Raw genomic sequence first — 27,011 nt, 5'->3', positions numbered from 1 at the left:
AGAATACATAAAAAGCCTTGGGAAATAGATAAGAATTCACTGCTTTTGACCAATTTACCTTCAAGCCAACTTAGGATTGTAGGCATCCAAGAGAAGTACTAGACTGTACTTGCCTTATAGGGTACTCTGTTGGTCAAGGAAAGAATGAAGGAAGATTTGAAATGTCAGGGCTCCTGGTTCTTGAACGGTGACTGGCAGCAATACTTATGGCCTTTCACTTAAAAGAGAACAAATCCTGAAGGGAATGTGGACATGCTACATCCTGAGCTCACAGAAGCACTAAAACCACTTCCAAAGCATAAGAGGCTGTAGACTGCTCATACCCATCTACTTAGTTCTAGGCAGCTCCTCACTCCATCTATCTCACCATTCCCAAGGAGCCAAGTGTGTGTTGCTTACAACAAATCCCTAAAACTGGCTTCAGAAACACAGATGACTACATAATATTTTGAGTTACAGTTACATTGTTCCAGACTGCTTATTTTATCTATTGAAATCTAACAATTATTTGGCTATAATACAGTCTTCTCTCAAATTCAAGTCTCTTCTTGAAGATTGCAAATTTTGTTAAGCTGGTGGGAAAGAAGAAAGGAAAACACCCATGTCTAGAGAGAACAGCCCAGATACAGCTTAAGGAACTGAACTGAAATCATAATATAAACATAATGTAAAAATCTTGAGAGTTGTCACAATTTCAATCCTCTGTATTTATTAGTAAAGTATAGATGATGTAATTAGTACTAAAAGATAGGCAACAGCAACCTGTTAAATTTCAAAACTGCTCTCAAACCACTTTTTACTGTTGGCAGGTACAGTGCCTCTGTTCACAGCTGCAGAAAAAAACAGTTTAATCAACATCAGAATAACCAGCTTCCAGCAGCGGGTGATAATTACAATGTTTACCTCTAAGTGATTATGCTAAGAACAAGGCCTACTGATGCAGACACTAGGAATCCTTTCATCCATCCTGCTTTACTTTCTATAGTCTCAAAGTCAGTAAATCCCTCCTGAGAATAAAATGCCAGAGGAAGTTTCTGGCTAGATAAATTCATTAGAGATTCTACTTCACTGATGGTTCGAGTGTAAAGTTTTTACTTTAGATTATAACAGCCTTGTAATGTGCACAGAGCCTTATCCCTTAGCTTAATGCAAGCTGAGCATTACTTGAGTCAAGACAAACAAGTGAGCACTTCAGTTTTGCTTAGCTCATTTTAAATAGCTTTGAGTCAAAAAGGGTCATAAATAAGGTGTAAGAACGAATGGTGAGAGTAATTTCCTAAAGAACTGTAACCCTCTTTACTTGCTTCTTACTGCTGCTCAGGCTTAGAAGAGTCCTTTTCCTCTCAGTGCATATTCAAGGCTGGACTTACTGAGGAGCCCCAGGTGCTTTCAGATCTTGTGCTGAACGCTCCTGTAATGGCTGAGAAGAGCAGCACCAATTCACAGTAATGTCAAATTACTCCTTTGAAAATACTAACAGACTTCTTCACCAAACCTGTAACAATTCATCATCAGAACTGGACTAAATATTAACACTGTTTATCACATACATATGTTTACCCAAAGATGTATAACAACAGCAAAAGTGTATTGCTTCTAAAAACAAGTTCAACTCTTGGGCTCCTCCTCTACCTCTTTCATTGTGCTGGATGGTAGCTTTTTCTACTGATGCAATTGTGAACTCCATCAAACAGAGGACAAGAAATGCAGCTCCAAGTTGCTTGCATGTCTGTTTACTTTTACTGTCATATTTCCTCACCTCTTTAAAACCATAAACACACATTAGTGTTTTGTAAAGTCTTGTGCTGTTATAAAATTACTCTACCCAAACAATGTTTTGACGTTTCTTTTGCCTAGCAATTTGCAAAAACTCTTCTGTTATCAACATGGAAGTGCAGGGTAGCTTACTGTAAACAAGTAAAATAAGGATCAATTCCAACTTAGTGTAGGAAGACCAAATAACCAGTTCAAGAACAACCGCTTCAGAATATGTTTTCATAGCAATGTCTCGGATTAATTATCATGTTTGTGACGCACTGCCAGTCCTATAGATAGAAAGTATACATTCTATTCATGAACCTGAATTATGCTGTAAGTCTTGCTCTTAAACATTACATGAAGAATAAGAAATGCATTTCTAATCATAGTTGAAAATTACTGGCTTACAAAATATATCAATTGCTCTGCTTCCTATTTGGAAAAGCAATATACCCATTCAAAGGCTTTTAAAAAGTAACAAAACTATCAACATTCAGAACTATTTATCACGATACGTCAATGTTAGGTACCTTCCATAGCGCTAGCAGCACTATATATATGAGCACAGTAAAATACAAGCACACATTTTTCTTGGCTGGAATAAGCCAATCAGTCTAGAAACAAATTTAAACATAATAGCAGTAGTTTCAGTTAGCACAAAAATCATCAACGCTAAACAACGCTACATGTAAAATGCATTTTAATCTTGGAAAAATATGAGCTGCATCAAAACTACATGATTCCAGACTGAGCTGTGCGCATGTTAACAGGCTTACAACAAATAAAAAACCTCTGCAATTAAAAATTCAAGGCATTTTTAGATCTCTTCCTATAATTTTCCCCTCCTGATAACACTCATTAGCACTTTGTAATTTGAAATGATGCTTTCCAGACATATTTAGCTGCCAAGTTGTAGCACTACACAATGTGCTGCATCACTGTGTGCCAACAATGACTTCAGTGTCCTAACCCAACTACAGAAGGCTGAGACTTCTCACTACTTTCTCCCTTAGGGGGAAGGTGTGAGTTATAAAGTAGAATTTAAAACGTTTCCCAGCTACAGCCACATTTCCCAAGAGGCACCGAAAAGGCCGAGTTTGTGCATAATTACGAAAGATGTTGTCTGGGGATGCCAACAGTGCTGAAATATATGAATGTTTTTAACTCACTAAACATGTCTCAACTCAACAGCACCCTTATCTAAAAAAATATTACTTTTGATGTTTTAAGTATGCAAAAATTCAGAGATAAGGTAATGCTAAAAACGTACACGTTTGGGCTAGAGCAGTGAAGCATCTGCTTTGTCTATGAAGTGATGTTAAAAATAAGTTCAGCAGGGCTTTCTTCAAACTCAAGTCTTAAAATGTTGCTACTACAATCTAAATTTAAATACATTCTCTATGAATCTTTTGTGAATAAATGAGCTTAAACCCTGTGGACTCATACACGAGTTACAAGCTAAACATTTGTTTTTAGAAGCTTTGGTGTCATTGTTGGCTTGTTTTCTGCAGAAAGGATCTGATTCAATATTCAGGCAATGTTTTTTCTTTTTTTTTTTTTTTGTCTTATCGTATAGTTTTTTGTTTGGTTGGTTTTTGCTGTATTTTTCGTAGGGCACATAATTTTTTCACATTTAAATAGATTAAAAGGCACTGTAATGAATCTATGCAAGTATCTCTCCCATTTACTTTGTCTAATGACACTATGTGTGCTATTTTCAAACACTCATGCACAACTCTGAACTACCACACTGGACAGCAACCTGCTGCACTGTATCAAGATCAATTCAAAAACCACTTCTTTAAAGCATAAGTCTGATTTCAAAACCCCAAATCTTAGTGCCGTAAATACAGAATAAATGTTTAGTACCCTTTGTTGTTTATTGTCTTTTACTTGCCCTCCCTAAAATCGACATAACTTTATGATGTATTCCCTAGATAACCACAGGAAGTTTACCATACCCTCCAGAGTTCATATGACTGTGATGCTACGTAAGAAAAAAGAGCCAGAAACAACCCAAGTCAAAGAGAAGCCAAACTGTCCATACAGTGAAGAACTGGAATAAGATAGAAAACAGAAGAAAAGAGCTCTATGCAAAGGCTTTTTTCTTGTTAAATTGATTCTTGATCTGTGGATTTCTAGTGGAGATGAAATATCAAAAAATCTACAAAAATATTGATTTAATCTATCTATTTATCTATATGCAATCAAAACCTGGCAAAATAGAGCACTTGAAGTTAGTATTTATCCTGTCAACGACTAATAGCAGGCATAGACATGAGGAAGATCTTTTCTGCAAAAGGCGTTCAACTGTTTTCACACTATTAAAGCACTTCAATTATCTACAGTGGTAGAGTTAGCACTTTAAAAAATTATATTTTGCTTATATGAGACTGAATGGTCACCATGTTATCCCTCACAAACAAAACAAGGACAACCAGCAAAACAACTAGAAACCTAACTGAGGAGGGGGAAAATATCAGATGATAAACTAAACCGTATGAGTTAGGAGGGAAAAGAAGAAAAATGCATCATGGGCTCATGTGGAAACAACACAGATATCCACCCATGGATTGTTTCTACCCAGTACATCACTGAAGAGAATATTTTTCAATTACCAATCAGTCTGCTGTATTCTTTCCCAGTAACAGGGTGGTTTTACAAGCCACTGAACTATATCTTCAGTATTTACAATCATCATTCCTATCTGTGAACTTTGTTAGTTAAATTCCCTCAAACATCTGCTTATTTTCTCTTGTAACATCTTTCTCCATTGTGAGATTAAGAGAGACAGACTAGGCCTTCAGGCACTAAGAATGTAAGAAGTTAGCCTAACCTCAAGAAAACAAGCTGTGCTTATGACTTATTAAACAACTTAACTATAGGTCATTTTTTCTACACTCACATCAAACACAACATACCTGTCACTCAGTTTTACATAAATGATTTCTTATGACAGATATAATTTGAAGGTTATTCAACACCTGAGCACACATTATATTCACCCTTCCCAGTCTGAATATTTAAAGACATTAACGTTACATTCATTTCTAGAATGACGAGAGACACGTTATATAACTTTATTTTTTTTTATTTGACAAGCAGCAGTATCATGTTCATCTTTTTTTTTTTTTTTCTTTTTAATGTAGATACAATTATTAGGTTATCTGTCATATTACAATATTTAGGTTTTCTTTTTTTTTTTCTTTTTTTTTAACTTTGTCTTAAGATACATTAAAAAACATCAACTGCAAACGTGAAAGGGGAGGAAAAAAAAAAAAAAAGCATGGTACCCAACCAAATTTCCACATCTCAGCAATACTTCACTCATTCTTTTAGTAAAGTTTTAAGAAATGTCATAATGACATGAGCTTGAAATATCTATAGGCATTTTCATTGACGCTCATGACATGGCACTGGTGATGTTGTAAACAGCAGAAAAACGGGGGCTGCCAAGTGACCAATTATGGAGGCACAGGCCTGCCTCTTCCCACAGGAACACACCAAACAGTGACGGCAATGATCTCCTTACAATCATACCTGCAGGGTAGCAACATCATGCTACATAACTGTATTCATCTGCAGAGGCCTGGCTTCGCTCTATGTACTGTTTGTCTATCAGAACTTCAATACACTTCTTAATCATGCTGATACTTGGATTAAACCTAGCTCTTGATTGGCTAATTACCTGCAAAAGAAACACATATTTTATGCGTTATTTTTATTTTCAACAGTTATTAATACTACCAAAATAAACCAAACCAAAACAAAAAAACCTCACTACGTGCACTCAAGCAAAACTCAGTTTACTTTTAAATATAGGATTAAATAAAGTAAAGACAATTTACAACAGTCAAAGCATCCCTGTACATTAGTGTCAGAACACTTGAACTGACTGCTTAACTCACTGGTTCAGTTTGACTGAATATTAACAGAATTTTTTTCAGTTCTCCTGCTTGATTAATTAGTCCTGGTAGAAGTGAAGTTGAATATTCAATTTAAAATTAATCTAACTTAAATGTATTTCTTCACTCTTGCCAAAAATATAATGTTGCCCTTGTATCACAGGAAAAAAAAACCAAACATTAATGAGGGAAGAATATATTAACCACTCATAGCAGACAGACCTTCTATTCAAAAGACTCATTCTTACCCCTCAGTAAGTCAGCCTAGAAATTCTAAGTGAATTTGTTATTAATAAGTATGAAAATGCTATGAAGAATGTAACAAGAAGTGAGTGTGTATATTACTATAATTAGTAAAGACGTCACAAAAGAATGTGTTGAAAAATAAAAAGACTCTTGATAGTTAATAAAAACTTAACACAAGGCTAGCTGGAAAAACAAGGAAGCTGAGCAGTCAAATTATGCATACTCTAAGTGTTCAAGAGAAGTTTCCACAAAGATCTAATGAGAAAGCTGAGCATGTTTAACCCAGAACCACTTGGCAATCTAGGCTTATTCATACATCATACAGCGGAAGAAATCAACGAGCTCAATGGAGAGGTAACTAAGTAAAATTTTCACCTAACATGAAACTTTCATCTTTAAATTTACAACCTGGCAACAATCTCAGAAGTGCCCAAGAGTCCATCAATATCTCAGACTGTACAGGAGAAACTTAACGAATTTTAAAGAATCTCACTTATGCCCCAGTAACAGTTCAGCTGAAGTAGATAGAAGAAGACAGGCACAGACCAGATCAGACAGCTAAAAATGTGGAAAAAATTAAGGGATTTTGGTACAGCTTCACCTTATTGCTTGAGATTGCATAGTTGCTTATTTAAATCTACATTGATTCCCCACGCTACACAGCAACATAAACAATAATTATATAGAAGTCAAGCCATTGGTTTTTAATGTTCTAACTAACCCAGAATATAAGTAATATTCAAAACTAAGAATTACGGATCAGATGAGTATGACTTTCAGGTGTCATCAATTCAGTTAGAAGCTAAGGCAAAAAATACAATTCAGCTGGTGACAGATAAATGGAGTGTCAACTTTATTCTACACTGTTTTTTAAGATGACTAGCAGTCAAAATATCTGCTTTTACTGAAAAACTTGAAGAAGCTCCTGTTGTTAACAGACTGTAGTATTCCGCAAGAGTACTGCAAGAACAAAATGCACCCGAGGCATGTCAGATAGTGCCTCCTCAGTCAAAGAGGGGAAAAAACATACAGGAGTTTTTGTTTCTAACCTGTTGAAATATGTAACTTCTTCCATCATTTACACTGGTTTCAAGTCTCCTGAACATTTTGTAAGAAGTTGAGAATTCAGGGAAAAATGTATTTTCAAAGATAAAACAGGGCTTGCCTACCATTTTCTAGCTTTAAGAGAAAAATCTTAAGAGCATTTCATCATAATTGCAAGAGTTTAAGTAACAGAAGATCAAATAAGCAAAGATTTTGAGAAGTAGTCAAGACCTATGCTGCCTCATATTTTAAATGTTCAAAGTCAGATATCTAAAAGAAAGTTTGCTTTCAGGGCATCTGTGCACAAGCACTACTTCAAAATCCCAAACCTCTCAGATGTTTCCCATTACCAGTCAGTACAGACTTACAAGCTGCTTATTTTGCTTAGGAAATTAAAATTAATTGGTAGGTGTGGTAACTATTTCCTTCATCACCACAGGACAGAAAGCATACAGATCTTAAAAGATCTTAAAACTTAAAAGCATACAGATCTTAAAATGCCACTCCACCTCCATGCTCAAAATGGTCCAATAAAGTAGGAAATCCTCTCACACCAGTCTACTCTGAGGCTATCCAGCAAAGCTCAAGAGACAAAGAATGCCTTGGAAGGCTGAGGAAACCAAAAGTGTGAACTGGTTGGTATGAGCAAAGGTTAGGTCAGAAGAAGAAATGCAATTAGGCAGGCAACCGCCACAGATGGAAAAGTGGAAGAAAAATGAAAGACATAACACCTTTTTTCTCAGCCAGTTCAAGACAGTTCACAGATCATTAACGTAGAATATAAAAAATCTAGACAATGGTAGTACTTAAGGTAAAATGGAGATTAAGAGCAAGTCTACATACTCAGACAACTTTTAAAACGTAAGCCACGAATTAGAACAAAATCCAAATTTACAATTAGAGTGCAAAACTGGCTAAGTGCTTCTGCGGAAATTTCATGTCCAAAATATCCATACGCAGGTGTCTTCAACTGAACCTACAGTTCTGGCAGCGATTCTTATAGGATATGACATCTGCAGGCATAGAGGCAGCCAACAGGAAAGAACAAGCCCAGAGATGCTTAATACTTTAGTGCTAAGACATTTTTATAGGACTGAGTGATCACAGGTAAGTACTATGTTTCAAAGTAGACTTTCACTAGTGAATTTCACTGAAGTACTAGTGTTGACATGGGAATTTAATGGTTGGATGTTTAAACTATTAAACTTCTATCCTGAAGATTTTCATGAAATCCTAGGAAGAGGATTTTATCTTACCTCCTGAATAAGAGCATTATGTCGCAACACTTTACGTGCTTTCATGATACGGACTATAGCAGCTTGAAGATACATTTTTCTGTCTTCGTCTACAGCACTTCTGGTCTGCTCCATCTCCTGCAATGTAGGAAGAAAAGTAACGTTTTAAATATAATAAGATCAATAAATATACCATAAAAGTATCTTGAATCTAAACTTCTTACTTTAGTGTAAGTCAATTGATACAACAATCTAGATAAAGGTCAATTTCACGTAACATACTTCTGTAAATCAAAAATACCAGATTTCATGCAAGTCAGCTGGTAGGTAGGAAGAAGATAACTAAAGCAGTGCCTTTGCTATGGAGAAAAGCAGGCAAAATTCACAGGGTATTGAGTTTAGCAGAACGTAAATTTCTTGTACAAAAGACTGTGACTTAGGACATACAGAAGGAAGCTGGATTATCAGCATTGGAGCTGATTTTAGCTGATGGGAAACACAAAACCAACACAAAACCATAGGAAAACAGTTTGATTGGTTCTGCAGTTTCTGAAATAAGTTGCCAGCAGCTACCAACAAAAATCTCATTATATAATACAGTTTAAATGCCAATTCCATTTCCTACAGGAGAAATAGCTCTTGTTTGTCTTTTTCTTATTATTCCCTATCCTACCTTTTGCTGCCTATGTTTTAAGTATAAAAAAAATTGCAGCATGTAAGCTGCAAATTTAAGGAATGTCTTTACAGTGTTGTAAATCCTATACCTGCTTACACCAAATATAATCAATTCAGTTTTAGACAATTAAGCTTCCTAAGCTGTTCAGCTTACAGACATTACAGAATACTTGCCTGTGGTGTGTCTTTCTGCATCGATGTTGTAATTTTAAATTTTGTTCGTTTACTGCTGAAGTTCATATTTAATGAAAACGTAGACTCCGCCTCCACATCCTCCTGCAATAAAGAATCTTTTTTAAAAAGAAAATAGAAATGGAGACAAAAAAGAATAAGCAGCAAGGATTTGCTGGGATAAGTTTTCTTTAAAAAATTCCATGTAGAAGCTTGCATACATGAATGACATTTCAGCAAATTTGCAGTTGAAAATGTTAAAGAGCCACTTGAACCAGGTCAGCTTTTTAAGCTATAGTTTAACACAGGATATACAACAGACATAAATAAATGTAAATCCTTTAAATAAGGGGCAACTTTCTAAGATTTTGAAAAATCCCACAGTTTTCTGTAATAGCTCTCAGTGATATATTTCACACATGGTTTAACAAACATCTTCCCAGCCACTGTTCCAACCTGAGCTCATTTCTAGATATTCAAAGCATGTCCTATGCTTCAGCCAAGCATCAGATCTTCCTTGTGATCTCCCCTTCCATTTTCTAATATTTTCCTGGTTAAAAAAAAGGCAGCTGTCAGCGCAGCTTTGGATTTATTCTTGTAAGCCATGTGAACAGCTTATCAGTTTCTTCTGCTTGATACTGTCTGAATAACTTGGGCTTTCTGGGATAGCTGGAAGTGTATGCCTATGTTTGTATTGTATTCACAGGTACATCTACAATGCTTCATACACAACAAACTTTTGTGCCCTTTGCTGTATGGGAATAGAAGGTAAATGATATATTACTCAAATAGCACTGGAACTCCATGAAACACATGGAATGATAAGAGTTTGGCAAAACACAGCTAAAATCCTCTCACACAAGCCCTCCTTGTTTTGTGTCCTTCTTCTCCTGTAATGTATCAGCAAGAAAGAATATGGCTGCTGTTACTTTTGGTCTCTCAATGCTACAGATTTATTCTGAGGATTACTTTATCACTCACTGGTATACCAGTCAGGCTCCTTCCAAAGGTCCTACAACTTATAAAGACTTATCTAAAGGGTATTCTCATCCAACAGCAGTGAGTCAAAAGCCACATGGATGAAATTCAACAGAAACAACAAACAGTTCTCACATTTTTACCTTTGTAGCAGACTCTGCCGTCAGAGGAACAAACAGAATTAAAGAATCACAGAACTGCAGGGGTTGGAAAGGACCTCAAGAGATCATCCAGTCCCAACCCCACAATAGGTCGCACAGGTGGTTATCCAGAAGGGTCACAACCTCACAAACACAATCTAATTTCTTCCTGTCTCTTTCTTTATAAATAGAATTTTACAGTTGCTCACAGGATCGATACGACAGGTCAAAACAAAGCCTTCTGTATTAGAAAGACCTCAACAAATAGGAGAGTCATAACACTGAGAATACAAAACATTTTTATATCATTACTGCATACCTTGTCTGAGTCATGGTTGATCATTTTAACGTCGAGTAAGGATTTGATAGTTTTTGTCAGTTCCTTTTCATTCATTTGCGTACTGTCTTGAAGCTCCTTATAACTGACAGTTTCACTGTTGTTGAAGGCAAGCAACACCGCCATTTGGTATGTTGTGACCATGGCTACATAAGGTTTGCACAAATAATTCATTTTTACTTCACCTGCAGTGATACAAGTAGCACTTCGTAAACTGGCTGAATGCAATGAAATACCAACTGAAATGTAACTCACATAGTTCCTACACACATGCAATTACAGATACGCAATTCACACCTCCATATGGCATGAGAATACAAAAATTGATGTTTTAATTTTACACATATAGGAGATAGTTTGCAAAAAATGAATTCTGATTAATAGCAAATACTACAACAGTAGTGTTTTGAGGAGAAAACAAGAAAAAAGATGAATTTGAGTAACATAATGTAGTTCATAATAATAAAAAAAAGGAAATTCCAAACAGCCTCAATGGTTTGCAATGTGCAAGCTTATTAATTTCTTATATTAATTTCTTTACAACATGAATTACTTTATGATGCAAAAATAATCAACTGACTTAAGATGCAGCATGTTCCACTTCCAATGTCTATTATCATTTGAAAAGGACGTCCAACAATTGTCAGTTGTATAGAGCATGTTTAGCAAAGCACTTATTTTTACCTGTACAAAGATAATGTAACCAAGTAAGCTTCCTTCCACTAAAATGTTGACTGTAGAATAATTCAAACTGCAAAATAAAATGACCTTCAATTAATCACACATATAAGCTTATAATAGTTTATTATTATTATCACACTACCACTCCAGTGAAGAAACACGGGTTTTATGTTCAATATATTCAATTCAGACATCAGTGATGATTGGTGATGAGTCTATCATTGCATCATCCTTTCAAGATAGGAGATGATTGAGCAGCATTTACCAAACTACTTGAACAAATTAACATATCACATGATGACTAAATAGGAAAGATTGCTGAGACATTCATTCTCTCAAATCATAAAACTCTGGAGCTAAAAGTAGTGTTCTGAAGTATTATCTCTACTGAATCCAACAGAACTCTTTGGAGTTTCTAACAATCAATCTCATTACATTTTATCTTTCTGTTTGTTTCAATTCCATATGAAAACATGTATTTGATGGCTTTGATTTCCCATTTAACTGCTTTTTTAAAACATCCTTCAAAAACTGTAAGCTTGTAGTTAGCAGGTATTTCCCCCCCAGTCAGCTCCACAACAACTCTCACATTGAATCTCACCTTACATTCTTCTACATATTTTTAGGGGAGAATTACAAAAGAGCAAGCTTGAAAACAAGCATAACATTAGCCACTCTTTCAATTAGAGTTTCAGGATAGATAAAACTACACAGATTGCAAATATCTCTAAACCAAGATGTAACTAAGAGTTCTTGAATTTCCTCGGTCAAACTTGCAAAACTTTGAAACCTACCAAAACCATTTTCCATAAAGAATTACACATTCATGACTTAGGAAATATCATTTCAAAGTTACATTGACAGCAAAAATTGATGAAAATGGAAGCGTCCCCTACTCTGACAATTTTCAAAGTTAACTTTAAGGAAGGATACATGAATGTTGCTTGACTTCAAACAAAATATATTCTCTATGAAACATGGCACAAGCAAGCTGTACCCACACTTTAATCTATTTAGTAATACTCCCTTTAGATTATATATAATATTTAGATAAAATAGAATTTTATTAAAAAATCAGGATCTTATCTAAAATATTAGGAATTGGTTTTAAAGCTAAAATCAAGTAAGTTCATCTGATTGTATTTACTAGTATCTTCCTCATTAATCACAGAGTTAAAAAGAGTTGTAAAAATAAATGAATTAAGGTGACAGAAATGCATACATAGAAAGCAGGATGTTTTTTGGGTGATGCTTCCAAATTTCATATAACTGGAGAAAGAGTAGTCATGAATTACAAACAAAATGAAACAGCTCAGGCTTTTTGCAGTTAAAATTGAACTTGGTGGGTTTGGGGTTGGTTTTTTTTTTCAGCATTCTTTTACATCTCAACATGTTTACAAGAAGCCTCCTACTAACCTACCATCTGTACACTTTTTTCCAGTTCCTGAGGAATTGCAAATGTAGAAGAAGGAGCCTGAGTTAGAGGCCACGCACCTGCCTAAGGGTATCAGGAAAAAACAAAAGTATTAACATTTTCATACCACACATACTTTAATAAAAAATATAACACTACTGAACAGATTAACAGTGCATATTGTCACTAGACAGTCAATTTAAACATGAAGTTTTACTGCTCCTTTTTTAAATACACTACACATTCCCCAGGAAGACCTTAATTCAAGTTACAAACACATGACATTTTACATCACTACTGGTTAGCTTGCTAATAAGTTAATTTTAAAAAGATAAACTATGAAAGCAAAATATTCCACACTGATCACAAGGTGTCAGATGAAAAGTATTTCTAGTTACAAAAATATTTCACTTGTTATCAAAACATACAAACAACATACAAATAACTCAACAGTAATAAACATACATTAGTACCTGTAGAACATATATCTGAAAGCTAATTCCCAAATCTATAATTGTGTCCTGGTTTTTGATAAAGTTGTTGAATTTATTGTTGAGATCAGCACTAACACTCATGTCTGTATACATTCGATGAAGCTTGCTGGTAAATTCATAACCACAGGCTTGCTGTGAAAAAGATATTGTTAACAAGTTTTATTGTGAAACAACATTTATTATACAAATAATGCACATTTCATACATTTACTAATCTAATATGAAAATCTACTTGGTAGAAGTGTTAAAGTATTTAACAATACTTATAATAAATAACAAGCATTACAGAAGTAAATTATCAAACTTATCTTAATTCCACTTTCTATTCATTAATTTTATAAACAACTTTATTTATATAAAATTAAAAAATAAAGCTGATTTATGATAGGCTGCTTGGTGCTTTTCCAACATAAATATGAGAGATTTAAACACACTTCATAAAGCTATCTCAAAAAAAAAAAAAAAAAGAAAGACCTCAAACATATGAGGGATATTTCACAATGTATTTTTCACACGCTATGAAGAAATCAAGTTTTCCTTTCAACTACTGGAAATGTAATCTACTAATTGCTAAGTTATCTCTGGCACCCTCTGCTGCTTCCTCCTAACATTACATACTCTTACACTTTATTTTGCATTAGAGCAATGTTTACATTACCTTTAGTTTATTAATCATGGCTTCTTCAGAATCCATAGACATAGATAAACCGTGAATTAATCTTTTTGCCAGCATTCTGGCATAGAACTGTATGGGAGAAAAAAACAACAAAAAACAGTTATGAGGATTTTTAAAAGCATAACCATATTGTTCACGTATTGTTTAAATTTCAGTATCAAGAGTTACCTTTTGGAATACATCTTTGTCATCAATGTACTTGAACACAGTAATGAAACTTGTAAGTTTGTCTTCTACTTCATTCTCTGTCATTCCTTTCGCTGACTTCTTCAATAAGTTGTCACAGTACTTGGCCAGCTCAAGTTAAAAAAAGAGAAAACAAACCCAAACCTACTTGTCAAGCTTGAGAAAACACATATGCCAACATACTTTTAAGCTCTACCTGAAAATATTTCTGTAATCTACAAGCTTTACTCTTGTGTAAAAGATAGGAACTAGATCTACCAAACCCACAAACTCTATGCAAATATTTTAACAGAATCACTTCTTTTCTGCATACCCCCAAAATGTGTATGTGTGTCTGGGTTAAGTAATCACTACTGAAATACTTATGTGAGGATAATTTTTAAGAGAAATGGACATAAATGTGACAGTCCCTAATGCTGACTCATCTGACAGTAATAAGGAACCATTACTACATTCTACAGTAATACTCATCACTTACCAACTCAGGTGCTTTGCAGATTGACTTGGGCTCCCTGTAGTTAACAACTGATGTCAAAGCCTAGATGTGAATATAGAGAAAAAAAAAAATAATAGAGAAAAGAAAAAAATAGAAATGACTTGAAACTTACTACACTTACATTTTTAAAAAAAGCAAAAAATGTTCGTGTAAACAACATTCCCAACTCCATAAAACTCAAATAGACAAAAGGGTGATAACAAAAGAAATGAGTAAATGGGTTTGGATCACTGTTCTGTGAGAATTTGTTGAATATTTTTAATTTGGGATTTAAATCAAAGCGGAAAAAGCAAAGGAGTAGAAGTTAAGTACAAAAAGCAGGAGAGAGAATTAGGTTTCAGTTAGAAACTTAAACACACAAGTATGAAGATTTTGGTACACAGCAAGACGTGTTTTAAAATAATGGATGAGAAGAAACTGGAGAATGTAGAATAGAAAAATTGCAGCAGCAGCAGAACAGCTACAGTGACATATAACAGAATACAGCTTGATGTGAAAAAAAATACTTGGTGCGCCCACAACAGTAAGAAAGGAAAACTATTTGGGTTGTTAGATGTTTGTTGGACTAAAGAAAAGAAAACACATTGTTGAGAGATATTACATTGAAACTTGAAGCAATGTAGTAAAAAACATGGCAGTTGAAGATAGGCCAAATGAAAGGAAATAGAAAAGGAAAGAGATAATGACACATATTGTTTTTCATTTTTTCTTTAGATGTTGTAAGTAGAAGTTACCTTGTCAAGGGCACTCATAAAGTGTTGATCACCATTCAAAACTGTGTTGATGAGCTGAACAAATTTACTATGTACTTCCAAAACCGACTCCACAAACTGAGTTGGCATCTAAAAAAGGGCAAGATAATACAGAAAGCAAGTTATTAAGAAAATGAATGTTTTCAATACACAAATATATTTATAGCTACACTGTTGTACTATTTTTTCTAACTATTCTTTCTGATAAAAGTTAATATCACTGATAATAAAGTTCCTGAGTGAATTGCTTCTGCAGCGTCATACTCTTGCACTAATGTGCTTGAGAATGTTTTCAAAACAAAAATTACATAGGTGTATTTCCAGTCAATAATGTATTTGAGAGTCTACATAGAACTCATGATCTCCAAACTTTTCCATAATATTCTCATATCCTCTATCAGCATTTTGAAAATTTCTAATACATAAATACAGGAACTGAGTGAAAAAGCTGCTGGAGTTAGTAAGATACTTCTTCTCCAGCATACAGATCCTGAAGATATAAAGCAGGATGAAACCTTTGAACTTTCTTAAACATAACAGTTACCAATCAAAGTTAGTGTATCACATTTCAGCAAAAACCATAGCATTTTCAAAATTCACATGCAAACATGAGACTACAAAACTACTTGTGAGAAACATCAGACGAAAATCATGACAGGATGTCAAGTCTTTACAAATAACATAGGATTAAACTAAGTGGTACCAATGGTTGCTATCATACCAGATCAACAAATGCCACTGACTTAGTGAAACTCAGGAAAAAAGGAAATACATACACCAGAAGACCTACTTGCCATAACACCATTAAACAAGGAATAATGAAAAGTATCTATTTGTAGTTGCTTCTGTTTGGATCACAACAATCAGCTCTCAGGATAGATATGTGTTGCAATGCTAAGATTGCTGATTAGAAACTACAATTTATCCATAAAGTTCCAAACCAATTTCATATAGACAAAATTAAAGAACAGAATAGACTAAAAAGAAAAAGGGTAAACATTTCATTAGGAATGTTAATCAAAAAGGTAATTTCAGCTGCCTAAGGAAACTCACATTTTCCTGAGAAAGATTGCTGGTTGCTCTAAGGCCCTCATCATGGATATGGTTTTGTAGTTCCTGAATCATATGAGGTAAACCACTTGACACAGCACGAAGTAGAGTATACATATTTGCCATGTCTGTAACAGAGATACATTTTTTGAATATGTTTAGAAACACTAAAAATCAACACGTAATATAGAATCATAATTTCACACAGAACTTTCAAACACTGAAACAAGACCAACTGTTCTGAAATAAAGAAAAAAACCAACATACATTGAATCACTGACAAAAGCAAAAAAGGAAAGCGTAGGGCTAATACCAGTATTTACTGCCATTGGGGCTCCCTTACTCTTCCAATACTGCTTATCTAGGACAGACTCCAAGAGGAGAGGTAGCCTGGTAAGGAAAAGTACTATGCTAGTTTATTTTTAGTCCTTTGCTCCTCAAAATCTCCCCTAGCAGCAGCTGACTAAGACTAGTTTTGATGTATTCTTGACTTTATGTTTTCCTCCAAAGGTGGCTTGAAATTTTTCTCCAGCTAGAAAAGATATAAATAAGCAACTGCTATTTTTATCAGTTTTATGCAAAAAAAAAAAAAAAAAAAAAAAAAAAAAAAAAAAAGACCAATCAATTGTGCTTAACTGTCTGGAATCTGAACACCATTGCTACATAGCTTCAATTTAACAGTGAAAAATAATTTGTTTCAGATAATAACTACCATCCTTCATGCAAGAATAACTATTCCTTCAAGGCCAGAAGGCATGTAGTCAACAGGAAATGTATTTTTTATTTTAGTTAGGAAGGAATATAACTGTAAGAACATCTGCTTCTGTAAAAAGGATTTGGGAGGAGAGGTCATAAAAGATTCAAGACAATAAAAAGTGGCTATTAAAAGAAGCCAAGTTTTACAGTCCTGACCTGCCCAGTAAAGAAGAAGTAATCTGTAAAGACAGAGCCATTGGTTTACAAATGAAAACACAAGCATAAAATATGATTGATTCCACAGGACATAAAACTTTAGTGTGTTTTTAAACTGAATAAGGCAATGAAGGGAGAAGGGTATTGTCCAAAAGAAGGCTTATTAATAGTCAAGTGGAAAAAGAAGGTTTTGACTGTATCTTTGGAGGAATGATAACAAATCAAACAATAAAAGATAAATAGCATTTGGAATTTAATTGAGCTTTCTATGTAATTCATATTATTTGAAAATGCTCACACTAATCAAAGGTCACTGAATGAAGCAAATTGCAAATGCTAAATGAATAAAACAACAATCACTCCATGCTTTTTGAGATCAGTGAGTCTTACCACTTCTCTTCTCTTGTCTGATAATATTGTGACATTCTGCATGTAGAAACTGCAAGTGATCAGCTACCATTCTCTGCTGGCATTCATGTATCACTTTACCATATGAGCTGGGATGTAAGTATTTCCGACACCGCATTTCTTCATCTTTTAATCTACCTAAAACCTACAAACAAGTTTTCAAGCTGAGAGCAGATGGAATACTAACAAGCAGTACAGAACCACGAACAGTATGAATATGTCAAATAAAAGCCACAAATAACAGAAGATAAAAAATACTTGCCAAGGATGCTGAAAAATTAAATTTGTTCTTTTGGAACAGGACATTACTGAACCAAGATAATCTTCTACTTTGAAATCCAGATAGGCTCAGACACTACTACAAGTCTAATAATTGAAGTCTTAGCCTGATCCTGAATCACATCTCAGGTGTTAGCTCATGCCCCTCACAATTACCAGTAATCCCACAGCCTTCTCAACCCCTCTGTCTTCTTATTGAGAGCAGCACTGTACTGAGGACTGACTCCTAGTCTTGTATTAATTTCTTCCTTCTCAACAAAAGTATAAGTTAATGGTGTTTCAAATACCTACATTTGTTTATTTTTACCTTTCATGCAATTGATTTATGATTTGTTATAAACTATTTTGAAGCTGGCTATTCATAAGCAAAGTTTGTAGTCTATGCTTAAATAAACCATATACTTAAATGAACCAAAGTGATCTCAAACTGCAAGAAAGCACACAAAAATGAACAAATATAGGAAAATAACAGGAAAACCTGAATCAATAATATACTGATAATCTTACATTGTAGTTATTGCATGTGTACAAAAGAATCTCTTACCTTCTCCATGTACTGTGAGCAATTTGACTCTTGCAATAAATTTGAAGCTTCTTGTTTATAATACTCCCCTGTTTCATTCAGAAAAGGACACTCAAAAATTTCCTGATAAAACTAAAAGGGAGATTTTTTTTTAAAAGGCAAATTATGACAAATAATGCATATGCTACATGAAATATTCGCAATGAAAAACATAAATCAGAAAGGTGTATCTACCTTTAGGGGCAATTTTTTCTTATACTGTTCAACATGAACAAAGGAGTTAATAACCCCATGGATTACTTTCTGGTTTGGGTCTTCTCCACAGCGATCACTGAAATAAGGAAAACAAACCTTCATGAGAATGTAATTAATTAGCGTAATTAATTGGATAGCAAAATGAAGTAAATTAGCATTGGACAAATATTTTCCAGTAAATTCCTCTGCTTAAGTAGAATAATAAATACATAAATAAATAAAGATGATCTTTAAATAAATAAATGCACTCTTCCTTCTCTCCTATGTATGTTGAGATGGCAATTCATACTTTTACATTCCCATCCCTGCCAAAGAAAGTAATTTTTGCCAAGCATAGTACATTATTTTCTGAATATCTACTACTCAACCATCATGCAGATATCAAGTAGAACAATGTACTTGGCAGGACTTTTAACCATTCAGTTGAAAAGGAAACCTTACATTTTCTAAAGAATGTTTTCTTTAGTTCCATTCAGTTGAAAACAAGAGTAATTTTAAAAGCTTTTTGCATACTGAAAGTATCAATATTCACCCTTTTGCAAAGACTGGAAATAACAGACCTTCTCATAACAACAAAGGCACTCTTGAAGCATGAACTGTTCTAAAAAAAGACCACCTTTCACATACACCTGACAGAGACATGAAAATTAGTGCTTAACTTACACTTGCAAATAGGATTCAAACATTACTTTTTTCAAAGTATACATGAAAGTCAGTAGTTGTGATTTCATTTTTTAAATTGAATATTTAAATATATATATACATATTTATGTGTCATTTCCAATGATCCTTTTGGTTTGGTTTCCTGATAGCAGATGTGGCAGCATGTCACAGAAGGGAAGAAGTTTAACACTACATCATGACCCACAACTAGTTCCACCCAGGGGGAGTCCACCAGCAGCGTAAGCTACACGATGCATCAACTCTGAATACTACAAGATATCGAGAAGTACAGGAATCTATGAAATTAGGAGTTCAACATATTTGAAAATTAAGCTTTGTTAAGAGATGGTCCAACCTGCCTCAAGCACGCAGGGTTCTGGACCTGAAAAGCAATCCAGGAGGCTTCTAGAGCGTGTTGAGCACAGAGCTGCTGAAAATGGCTTGGGTTACTGGTGGATGGCATGAGATAGCAACGTGCTCTCACAGCCCAGGGAGCAAACTCAATCCATCAAAAAAATCATGTCCAGAAGGTCAAGGGAGGTGATCCTGCTCCTCTGTTCTGCACTGTTGTGAGCTCACATGGAGTACTACGCCTACATCATCAGTACAGGAGAGACACAGACCTGTTGGAGTATACCCAGAGAATGGCTACAAAATCAATCCAAGAGATGGAATATCTCTCCTAAGAGGATAGGCTGAGAGAGCTGGGGCAGTTCAGCCTGGAGAAGGCAATCCGATAGCAGCCTTTCAGCATCTACAGAGGGGCTGTAAGGAAGAGGGGGACAGACTCTTCAGCAGGGTCTGTTGTGAAAGGACAAGAGGAAATGGTGTCATACTAAAACATAGAAATTTAGACTGAATGTAAGGAAAAAGTTTTTTAAATTAAGGGTAGTGAAGCACTGCAACAGGTTGCCTTGAGACGTGGTGGATGTCCCACCCTTGTAGACATTCAGTATCAGGCTGGATCAGGCCCTGAGCATCCTAATCTAGCTGTAGATGCCCCTGTTTGTTGCAGTAGTGTTAGACTAGACCTTTGAAGGTCCCTTCCAACTCAAACAATTCTATGATTGTATAACTTCCTCATCCAGGTGGTGGAGCCAGTGAATAGAAGTGTGCTGCTGGACCTTGTATCTCACCAATAAAGAAGGACTGGCTGCCGATGTGAAGGTAAGAAGTAGCCATTGCCGCAGCAACTATGAGACAGTGAGTTCAGGATCCTGCATGGGTGAATTGGGAATAAGTAGGATTGTAAATTCCAGACCCTGGAGGTAAGGGAGAGAGTCTGAGAAAGAAATGCTTCCCCTTGTTCAAGAAGCATCTGCACAAAGGCCATTTTGGCAAAACTGATGCACCTAAATCCATGGGCCCTGATGAGATGCACCCATGAGGGCGGAGGGAGCATCTCTCTAGTGAGGAAAGGTTGGGATAGTTTAGCCTAAAGAAGAAAAGGTAGAACCTCATCCCTGTTTAGAAAAATCTAAAGTAAAGGAGTTAAATGGATTGGCTTTTTACAGTGGTGCCCACCAACAGGACAAGGAGCAATGGTCACAAACTGGAAAACACAAAGTTGTATTTGAATATAAAATAAGTTCTTCACTTTGAGAGTGACAGAGCAATGATACAAGCTGCCCAGAGGGGCTGTGGAATCTGCCCCTGTGATGGAATCCTGAATGCTGTGCAACCTATTCTAGGGAACTTCCTTGAGAAGGGGTTTAGTCTAGATGATCTCCAGAGGTCCTTCCCAAGTCCTAGAATTCTGCGGTTCTGTGATATGGGCAACACAAGAAATGTTTCTGTAACAGTAAAAGAGCCAGATTGCCCTATACTTGATTTATTTCAGGAACCTTAGACTATGCAGATGCCAGAGGAGATGAGGAAGGAAAGGTCAATATGAGGAACTTGAATGGTCAATGTAGTTGACCTAAACTTTCAATAAAGTTTAAAAAGTAAAGGAGGAAAACACAGCTTTACGCCCAAAGTGAAAGAAAGATAGGTTTCAGAAGCAGAGGCCATACAGTATGCTGACAATAGAGGAAAATGAATACAACAGGGAACTAGTCTTTCTTGGGAATAGCAGGTAGTACACTACAAAGTAAGAACTGGAGTCTGCTTCTGAATCAGGAGGACGCAGCCTCTGATCAAATGAAAAATTTAGGACAAAGTTCTCACAATCAGGAAAATTACATGCAGCTCAATTCACCTGATTTCAAAGCTTGCAGATTTTTACAGCTTTAATAGCTTAACTCAGATCACATTTTCTAGCAGTAAAAGTAGAACAATTGCCAAGAATTATTTAACAGATATCCATGCTCCCAGTTCTTTTTTCCTTCAACACTCACAGAACTTTAAGCAGTTTAACATAGGTTTCCTCAGTGTGTGAGCACTGAACGTTTGCAGTAGAGTTGTCACAAAATTTATTGACAGAACTGTTATGAACTTCATTGTGATCACACAGTTTCCAAGATAAGCATATGTCTCTCATCTATCATTGTGACTTATTTTAGCAGGACATTCCTGTTTTTATTTACACAAATGGCACTGTGCTCCCAAGAATTCACAAAGCAAATGGCCAGATTCAGAAAACATGATGGGAGTTCTCAGGTGTTTCCGAAATTTCAAGGACTATTGCCATGGAAGGTGTAGTGATAAGAATATACTGAACACTAATGGGAAGTGGTGACCCATCAATGTGGGCATCTATCCTGCGTACACTGTACTTGGTGGCAGTCAGCATGCAATACAAACACATACTGCTAGAGAAACAGCTGCTGCACAGTTTGAAGCAGGGATGTCACAGGTAAGGCAGGAAGGAAAGAAAGAGTAACATGGAGAATTCTAGCTAAAACAATGCAACAGAAACAAAATCCCCCATTCTACTCATTTATGTAGTTCTTTTTCTCAAAAACGAATGGAGAAAACTACCAAACAGAAGCTCAAGAAAATTGTGCTGTTTACACATATTTCTTTAGCCTTAAACCTAATAGTAACAGTGGAAGTTTAACATCCATAAATAACACACATAAAATAAGCATAAAATAATAAATACTGTATCCATTAAAAGAGGATTCCATCACAGAAAGGAAGTGTTCTGCTGTGTATTCAGACAAATGGCCCATCTAGCTCAACTAACTTCAGAATGCACTGGGAACCACAAGAGCCTGTTTGGAATATTTTTTAAAAAAATAATTTATTAATTCCCAACAGACTTTAAGTGAATGACAAATGTAACAGCTTAGACAGGAATAGGTTCAGTTAGTTAGAAAGTGTTAGTTGTCTTTAGTAGAGAAGCCTCTTCTGGTTAGTCCGTACTAATCACACACTGTCACTGACCACCTGAATAGCTTCCAAATTACTTAAGAATTTCATAGATGAATTTTCTCACAATTCAAGATCTTGTCGGCTTCCTGTTGTGTTGAAACAAAAATGCTTAAGTTGATATTCAGCTTGACTTGAAGAAGGAGTGCTTGGGCTAGAGGGAGGGGGAAGAAAGTGTGTTATATTCAGAACTCTGTATTAAGAGAAGTGCAGTCAGACAAGACAGGCTTAAGTGATGTAACAATTCTCTGCTGTTCAAGGAGGCTAATCCAGGTCTTTTGCTCAGTCACAGCCTTCTGTATCTTTCTTGCATGGCTTTAACACTTATGTAGTTCTAGGCTGAACTGATTCATCATAACAATTCAGAGAAGTATTAAATGAAGATGGTTATCTGTCATATCAGCTGTTGAGTCAGTTCATTAAGGTACCAAAGTCAGGACAAGAAAGGTAGTACGGTACAGCCTGCGCTTTTTTCAGCACCAGCATATTCTTAGATCAATTTAGCCATCTTGTTCAGCTGGAGCATAAATGATTCAATATCAATTTTTATGTAGAGTGTACTGCCAAAGTTTGTAGCTTCTATAAAGCAGATGTAAGACTTTAGTCAGCAGTTTTTAAAAATTCTAGTTCAATACATTCACAAATAAACACCGAAAGCCAAACTTGTGACTCTAATTCCTAAAACTCTTCCAGTAAAGTAAAAACACTATATATAAACATTTGACTAGTCTGTTGGCTATCAGCTCTGCACTTTGTTGTGTTCTATGCAAAGTCTTTCAGCTATAAGAAACTCATCTGTCCATCTATTTAAATTCCTCTTCAGTAAAATATATTTTAATAAGTTAAACCACACACATGTTTAAGTTCTGCTCTGAAGGAGGCACCCAACTAATAGATTTCTAACTATATACATATTAGTACTTCTATTAATTTTATTATTTTATATTACTTAGGTATATATCATGCACTTTTTGAACCTCTGACAGATGCACCTTCTGATACCTGTTTCCTTAAAGACTTGGTTTAACCTCTGATTTGCTGAACTTGGTGCTAAAAGAAAATGACCATCTGTGTGCAGCGAAGTCTTCAAAATTATCTCTTGTACACTGCACTACTGACCAGTGGATCAACAGCAAAGAACAGCAACAAGAATATTACATACAAAGGCAATCTTCACAATACAGTGATCCTTGTGGTTCTTGATGTTAGGAAGTACACCTATAACGCTAAGTTCTCTTCTACAAGGTTATTTTTGGAGCCTGCTTTGCAGGAAGGTTGGTCTCCATGATCTCTAAAGGTCCCTTCCACCCCTACAATTCTGTGATCCTGTGACTCTTTACATGACACGCAGATCACGAGATGGCTAAAACAAAGCTAACACAAGTGAATGTTTTGAAAAAGGAGGTGAAAACTTGGCAATCAAACTGAAGAATTCTTAGGAAGAGAGGAAAAGAAAATACAGAGCCATCTATTTTAGATAGACTTAAGTTTTATTTTAAAGTTTTGAAATGGTTTAACAAATAGTATTAATGAGATACAGTCTCAAGGCCTAACACCCTCTGAAGCTATTGACCTAAATACTCTTGGCAAGGCCTGCAGTCAGGCTCTAAGTAATTACATACTATTGCTTTTAAGAGGCATTAAATATCTGTTTTAAAAAGTTTTAAACAGATTTCTGTTGTCACCTCCCAGTGAAATGCAGATTGACCAAAATGAGTGTTCAGTGTCACTGTACTTGATGTAAAAAGGCAGAATTTCCCTCAAAACGAATCAGGGAACCTTCATTTAGTAAATACAAATCCATAATATAATTATTACAGTAAACATATAAAAGAAGCTGTTTTAGCACTGATTATGAAGCATGGTTCAACAACTGAAAGCAAATACATACTTCCTGATGTCAGAAATAACACCTGAGAGGACCATAATGACAATTATTAAATCATAAAAAAATTTAATTTGGGAAGAAAAATACAACACTATTGGAATCAGTCTTCTCATGCTTCATGAATATAGCTTTTTGGCTGACCCGAGTGCACATTCAAAGCATCTCAATCAGACAAAGTTATTCATTCTTTCAGTTTATGTATATTAGCCTGATCACCTAAGCTAACTAGGCATGCAATCACCCCAGTTGTTAAGCAACTCCAGAGCTACCCGAACTAGCAGCAGAAGCGTAGATACTGGTGGAACTCACAACTACACACAATACTTGTATATATAACACACACTGGTAAAAGTAACCAGAAATTTTGAGAAGATATTATAGGAGTTAAATAGCATGAAGATTCAAAATCAGAACTTCAAAAATTGCAAGCATTTCATGGAGACACTACAACTGTATCTATCTTGGAATGAGCAGGGACTCAAAGCAATAAAGATAGTCACAAATTCCCTCAAAGTCCAAAAATAATTACTTCAATTTCACAATTAAAGTAAAGCACCAATAGTGTTAAGTCACTCATCTGAGTAACAGGAACTCAGATGTTGTAGATAAGCAAGAATTGTTCTGGGTCCCATTTAAAGCAATTCAAGCTTCAGCAAATCCTTGTGTTATTCCTTATGTTTACAGACAGCACACAAACCAGAAGCAGTAAGCATCAAATGGAGAAAAAGGCAAAAGGCATTCTATAGGCCCTAGAGAATTATTCCAGCTATTCCCTAAACCCATTATTATGACAGGTAGATGAAACAAAAGATCACTGCTCTTGGATTACAATGAATGAACTTTTTTTCTACACAAATAGCAATTATATAGCTACATGTGTAAAAGCTGATAGAACAGCATCATCAGCTAAAAAGCTGCCTTTAATCAAAACTAAAAACAGTTTGATCAAAGTCCAGAGACGTTTCAAAATAAAGCAATATACAACACCCCCCCCATAAACTGTAAAAGCAAAAAAAATAAAAACATCCAAGCACTCACTTTTTGATTTCTCGGAGGAGCATTCGAATAAGGATGGCCTGTAGTGGCTCAATCATTAATTTTCTCCACATATCAAGAGCTAGCTGTCAGGACATAACATCACAAGTTTACATCAGTTTAAAAATTACAGAGAAAAAATAAAGATGGATGAACTCCCAATTCCCCAGTCAAGGTTTAAAAATTAAATCATTAGATACCCTCCTGTTCTCATCTTGTGCTTTTCCTAGTATAGAAACTACTGAGTGTCTGGAACACTTACTGGAATAAGCTGTTTGAAGTCATGCCCATACACATCTCATACATACTTCCACAGTGTCTAGAATGTACCCAGTGTTACATACTCCAGAAGTAGCAAGCAGGCACGTATTCCTAAATAAGATGACTGAAAAGCCCCTGAGCACATGCTGAGTGAGGCTGAAACAAACTTTAGTGCGCAGAGATCACAACTCTTCTTCTACAAATTCTAAACATAATTCTAAGCATAATTTCTGTAACTTTCTCATAAGACTTAAAAAAAGCTATACATAACATAAGCCTGTTTATTCTTGGATAGATAAAGGACTGATCATCTCCATTATCCAAAAAACAGATGAACAGTAATTTCCTCCATTTTAAAGTGATGAACATTGGAGACTACCTTTTGATAAAGTCCTCAGAGGAATTCAAAGATTGGAAGACAGAACTACAATATAGGGGAAAATGGTTTCAAAGCAATGACACGATATATTTGGCCAAGACAACTGAGAAATGTGAACTGGTTTTACTTCTGGGATATTGAATCCATCATATCAGTACACATAAACTACTTAAGCATAGGATCTGCACTGCTTTCCAGAGCAAAGGAAAAACTTCCATAAGCCTATTACTACCCTAGTAATGAACAGAGGTTAACATTACCACCTCAAGATCTAAAATATACCCATCACTATTACAGCTTGGTCAAGAGAAATGGAAGCAATAGTAGGGAGCAAGATTAACAAAAGTTATCAGTAGAATTTCAGACATAGGCACCCAGAATGCCTTTGTCAAAAACCATAGACTGCCTGCTGCGGTTTCACAGTCTTGGATGTCCACTTAACCTATTCAAATTTAGAGCTATCGGTATGCTGTCCAAAGAACAGCTTCTGGGAAGCTTGAAGATAAGTGCGTCATTGACACCCCGTCTACTCCCACCCCAAACTATGATACCATCAGTGAGAGGAATACTCACAAAAGATGCATTATCAAGCCTACTATTTGTTCATCTTTGTAAACATACACTAATGCAGAAAGCTATGGATAAAATGCTAAGTAGCTACTACCATCCATTGGGTGATAATATGAAATGGATTAGGACATGACCTCTGTGTTCCAGTCCAGAACTATTCCCAGCCCCTAACACAGTTAAAACTAACTGCTTTGCAGAGAGCTAAGGACTACCTCCAACAATGGTGGAAGAGTCAGCTAAAACACAATCTACAGAAATAACAAATGTTTAAGGCATTTTGAAGAC

At 35.4% G+C, this 27,011-nt stretch overlaps 1 protein-coding gene across 3 annotated transcripts in view; it reads right to left on the bottom strand.

Moving 5' to 3' along the window:
• Positions 1–4,896: 4,896 nt before the first annotated feature.
• CUL2 (cullin 2) overlaps positions 4,897–27,011 on the bottom strand; it is a 39,378-nt gene continuing 17,263 nt past the window's right edge. Inside the window, exons 6-22 of one of the 3 annotated variants that reach the window (XM_015853112.2) lie at positions 25,520–25,602; positions 22,661–22,747; positions 18,595–18,691; positions 18,382–18,492; positions 17,541–17,703; positions 16,242–16,366; positions 15,171–15,278; positions 14,419–14,478; positions 13,923–14,051; positions 13,737–13,823; positions 13,058–13,210; positions 12,591–12,668; positions 11,174–11,240; positions 10,472–10,674; positions 9,038–9,139; positions 8,210–8,326; positions 4,897–5,446 (exon numbers count right to left, since the gene is read on the bottom strand). In XM_015853112.2, the coding sequence (XP_015708598.1) occupies positions 5,315–5,446; positions 8,210–8,326; positions 9,038–9,139; positions 10,472–10,674; positions 11,174–11,240; positions 12,591–12,668; positions 13,058–13,210; positions 13,737–13,823; positions 13,923–14,051; positions 14,419–14,478; positions 15,171–15,278; positions 16,242–16,366; positions 17,541–17,703; positions 18,382–18,492; positions 18,595–18,691; positions 22,661–22,747; positions 25,520–25,602 (1,902 nt within the window). In that variant the 3' untranslated portion in view covers positions 4,897–5,314. The remainder of the gene's footprint in view (positions 5,447–8,209; positions 8,327–9,037; positions 9,140–10,471; positions 10,675–11,173; positions 11,241–12,590; positions 12,669–13,057; positions 13,211–13,736; positions 13,824–13,922; positions 14,052–14,418; positions 14,479–15,170; positions 15,279–16,241; positions 16,367–17,540; positions 17,704–18,381; positions 18,493–18,594; positions 18,692–22,660; positions 22,748–25,519; positions 25,603–27,011) is intronic. The other 2 variants (XM_032443026.1, XM_015853113.2) reach the window with 2 other exon arrangements.

This window comes from Coturnix japonica, chromosome 2, assembly GCF_001577835.2.
Source record: "Coturnix japonica isolate 7356 chromosome 2, Coturnix japonica 2.1, whole genome shotgun sequence".
NCBI lineage: Eukaryota > Metazoa > Chordata > Aves > Galliformes > Phasianidae > Coturnix > Coturnix japonica.
This window is presented reverse-complemented; position numbering and strand designations above follow the sequence as displayed.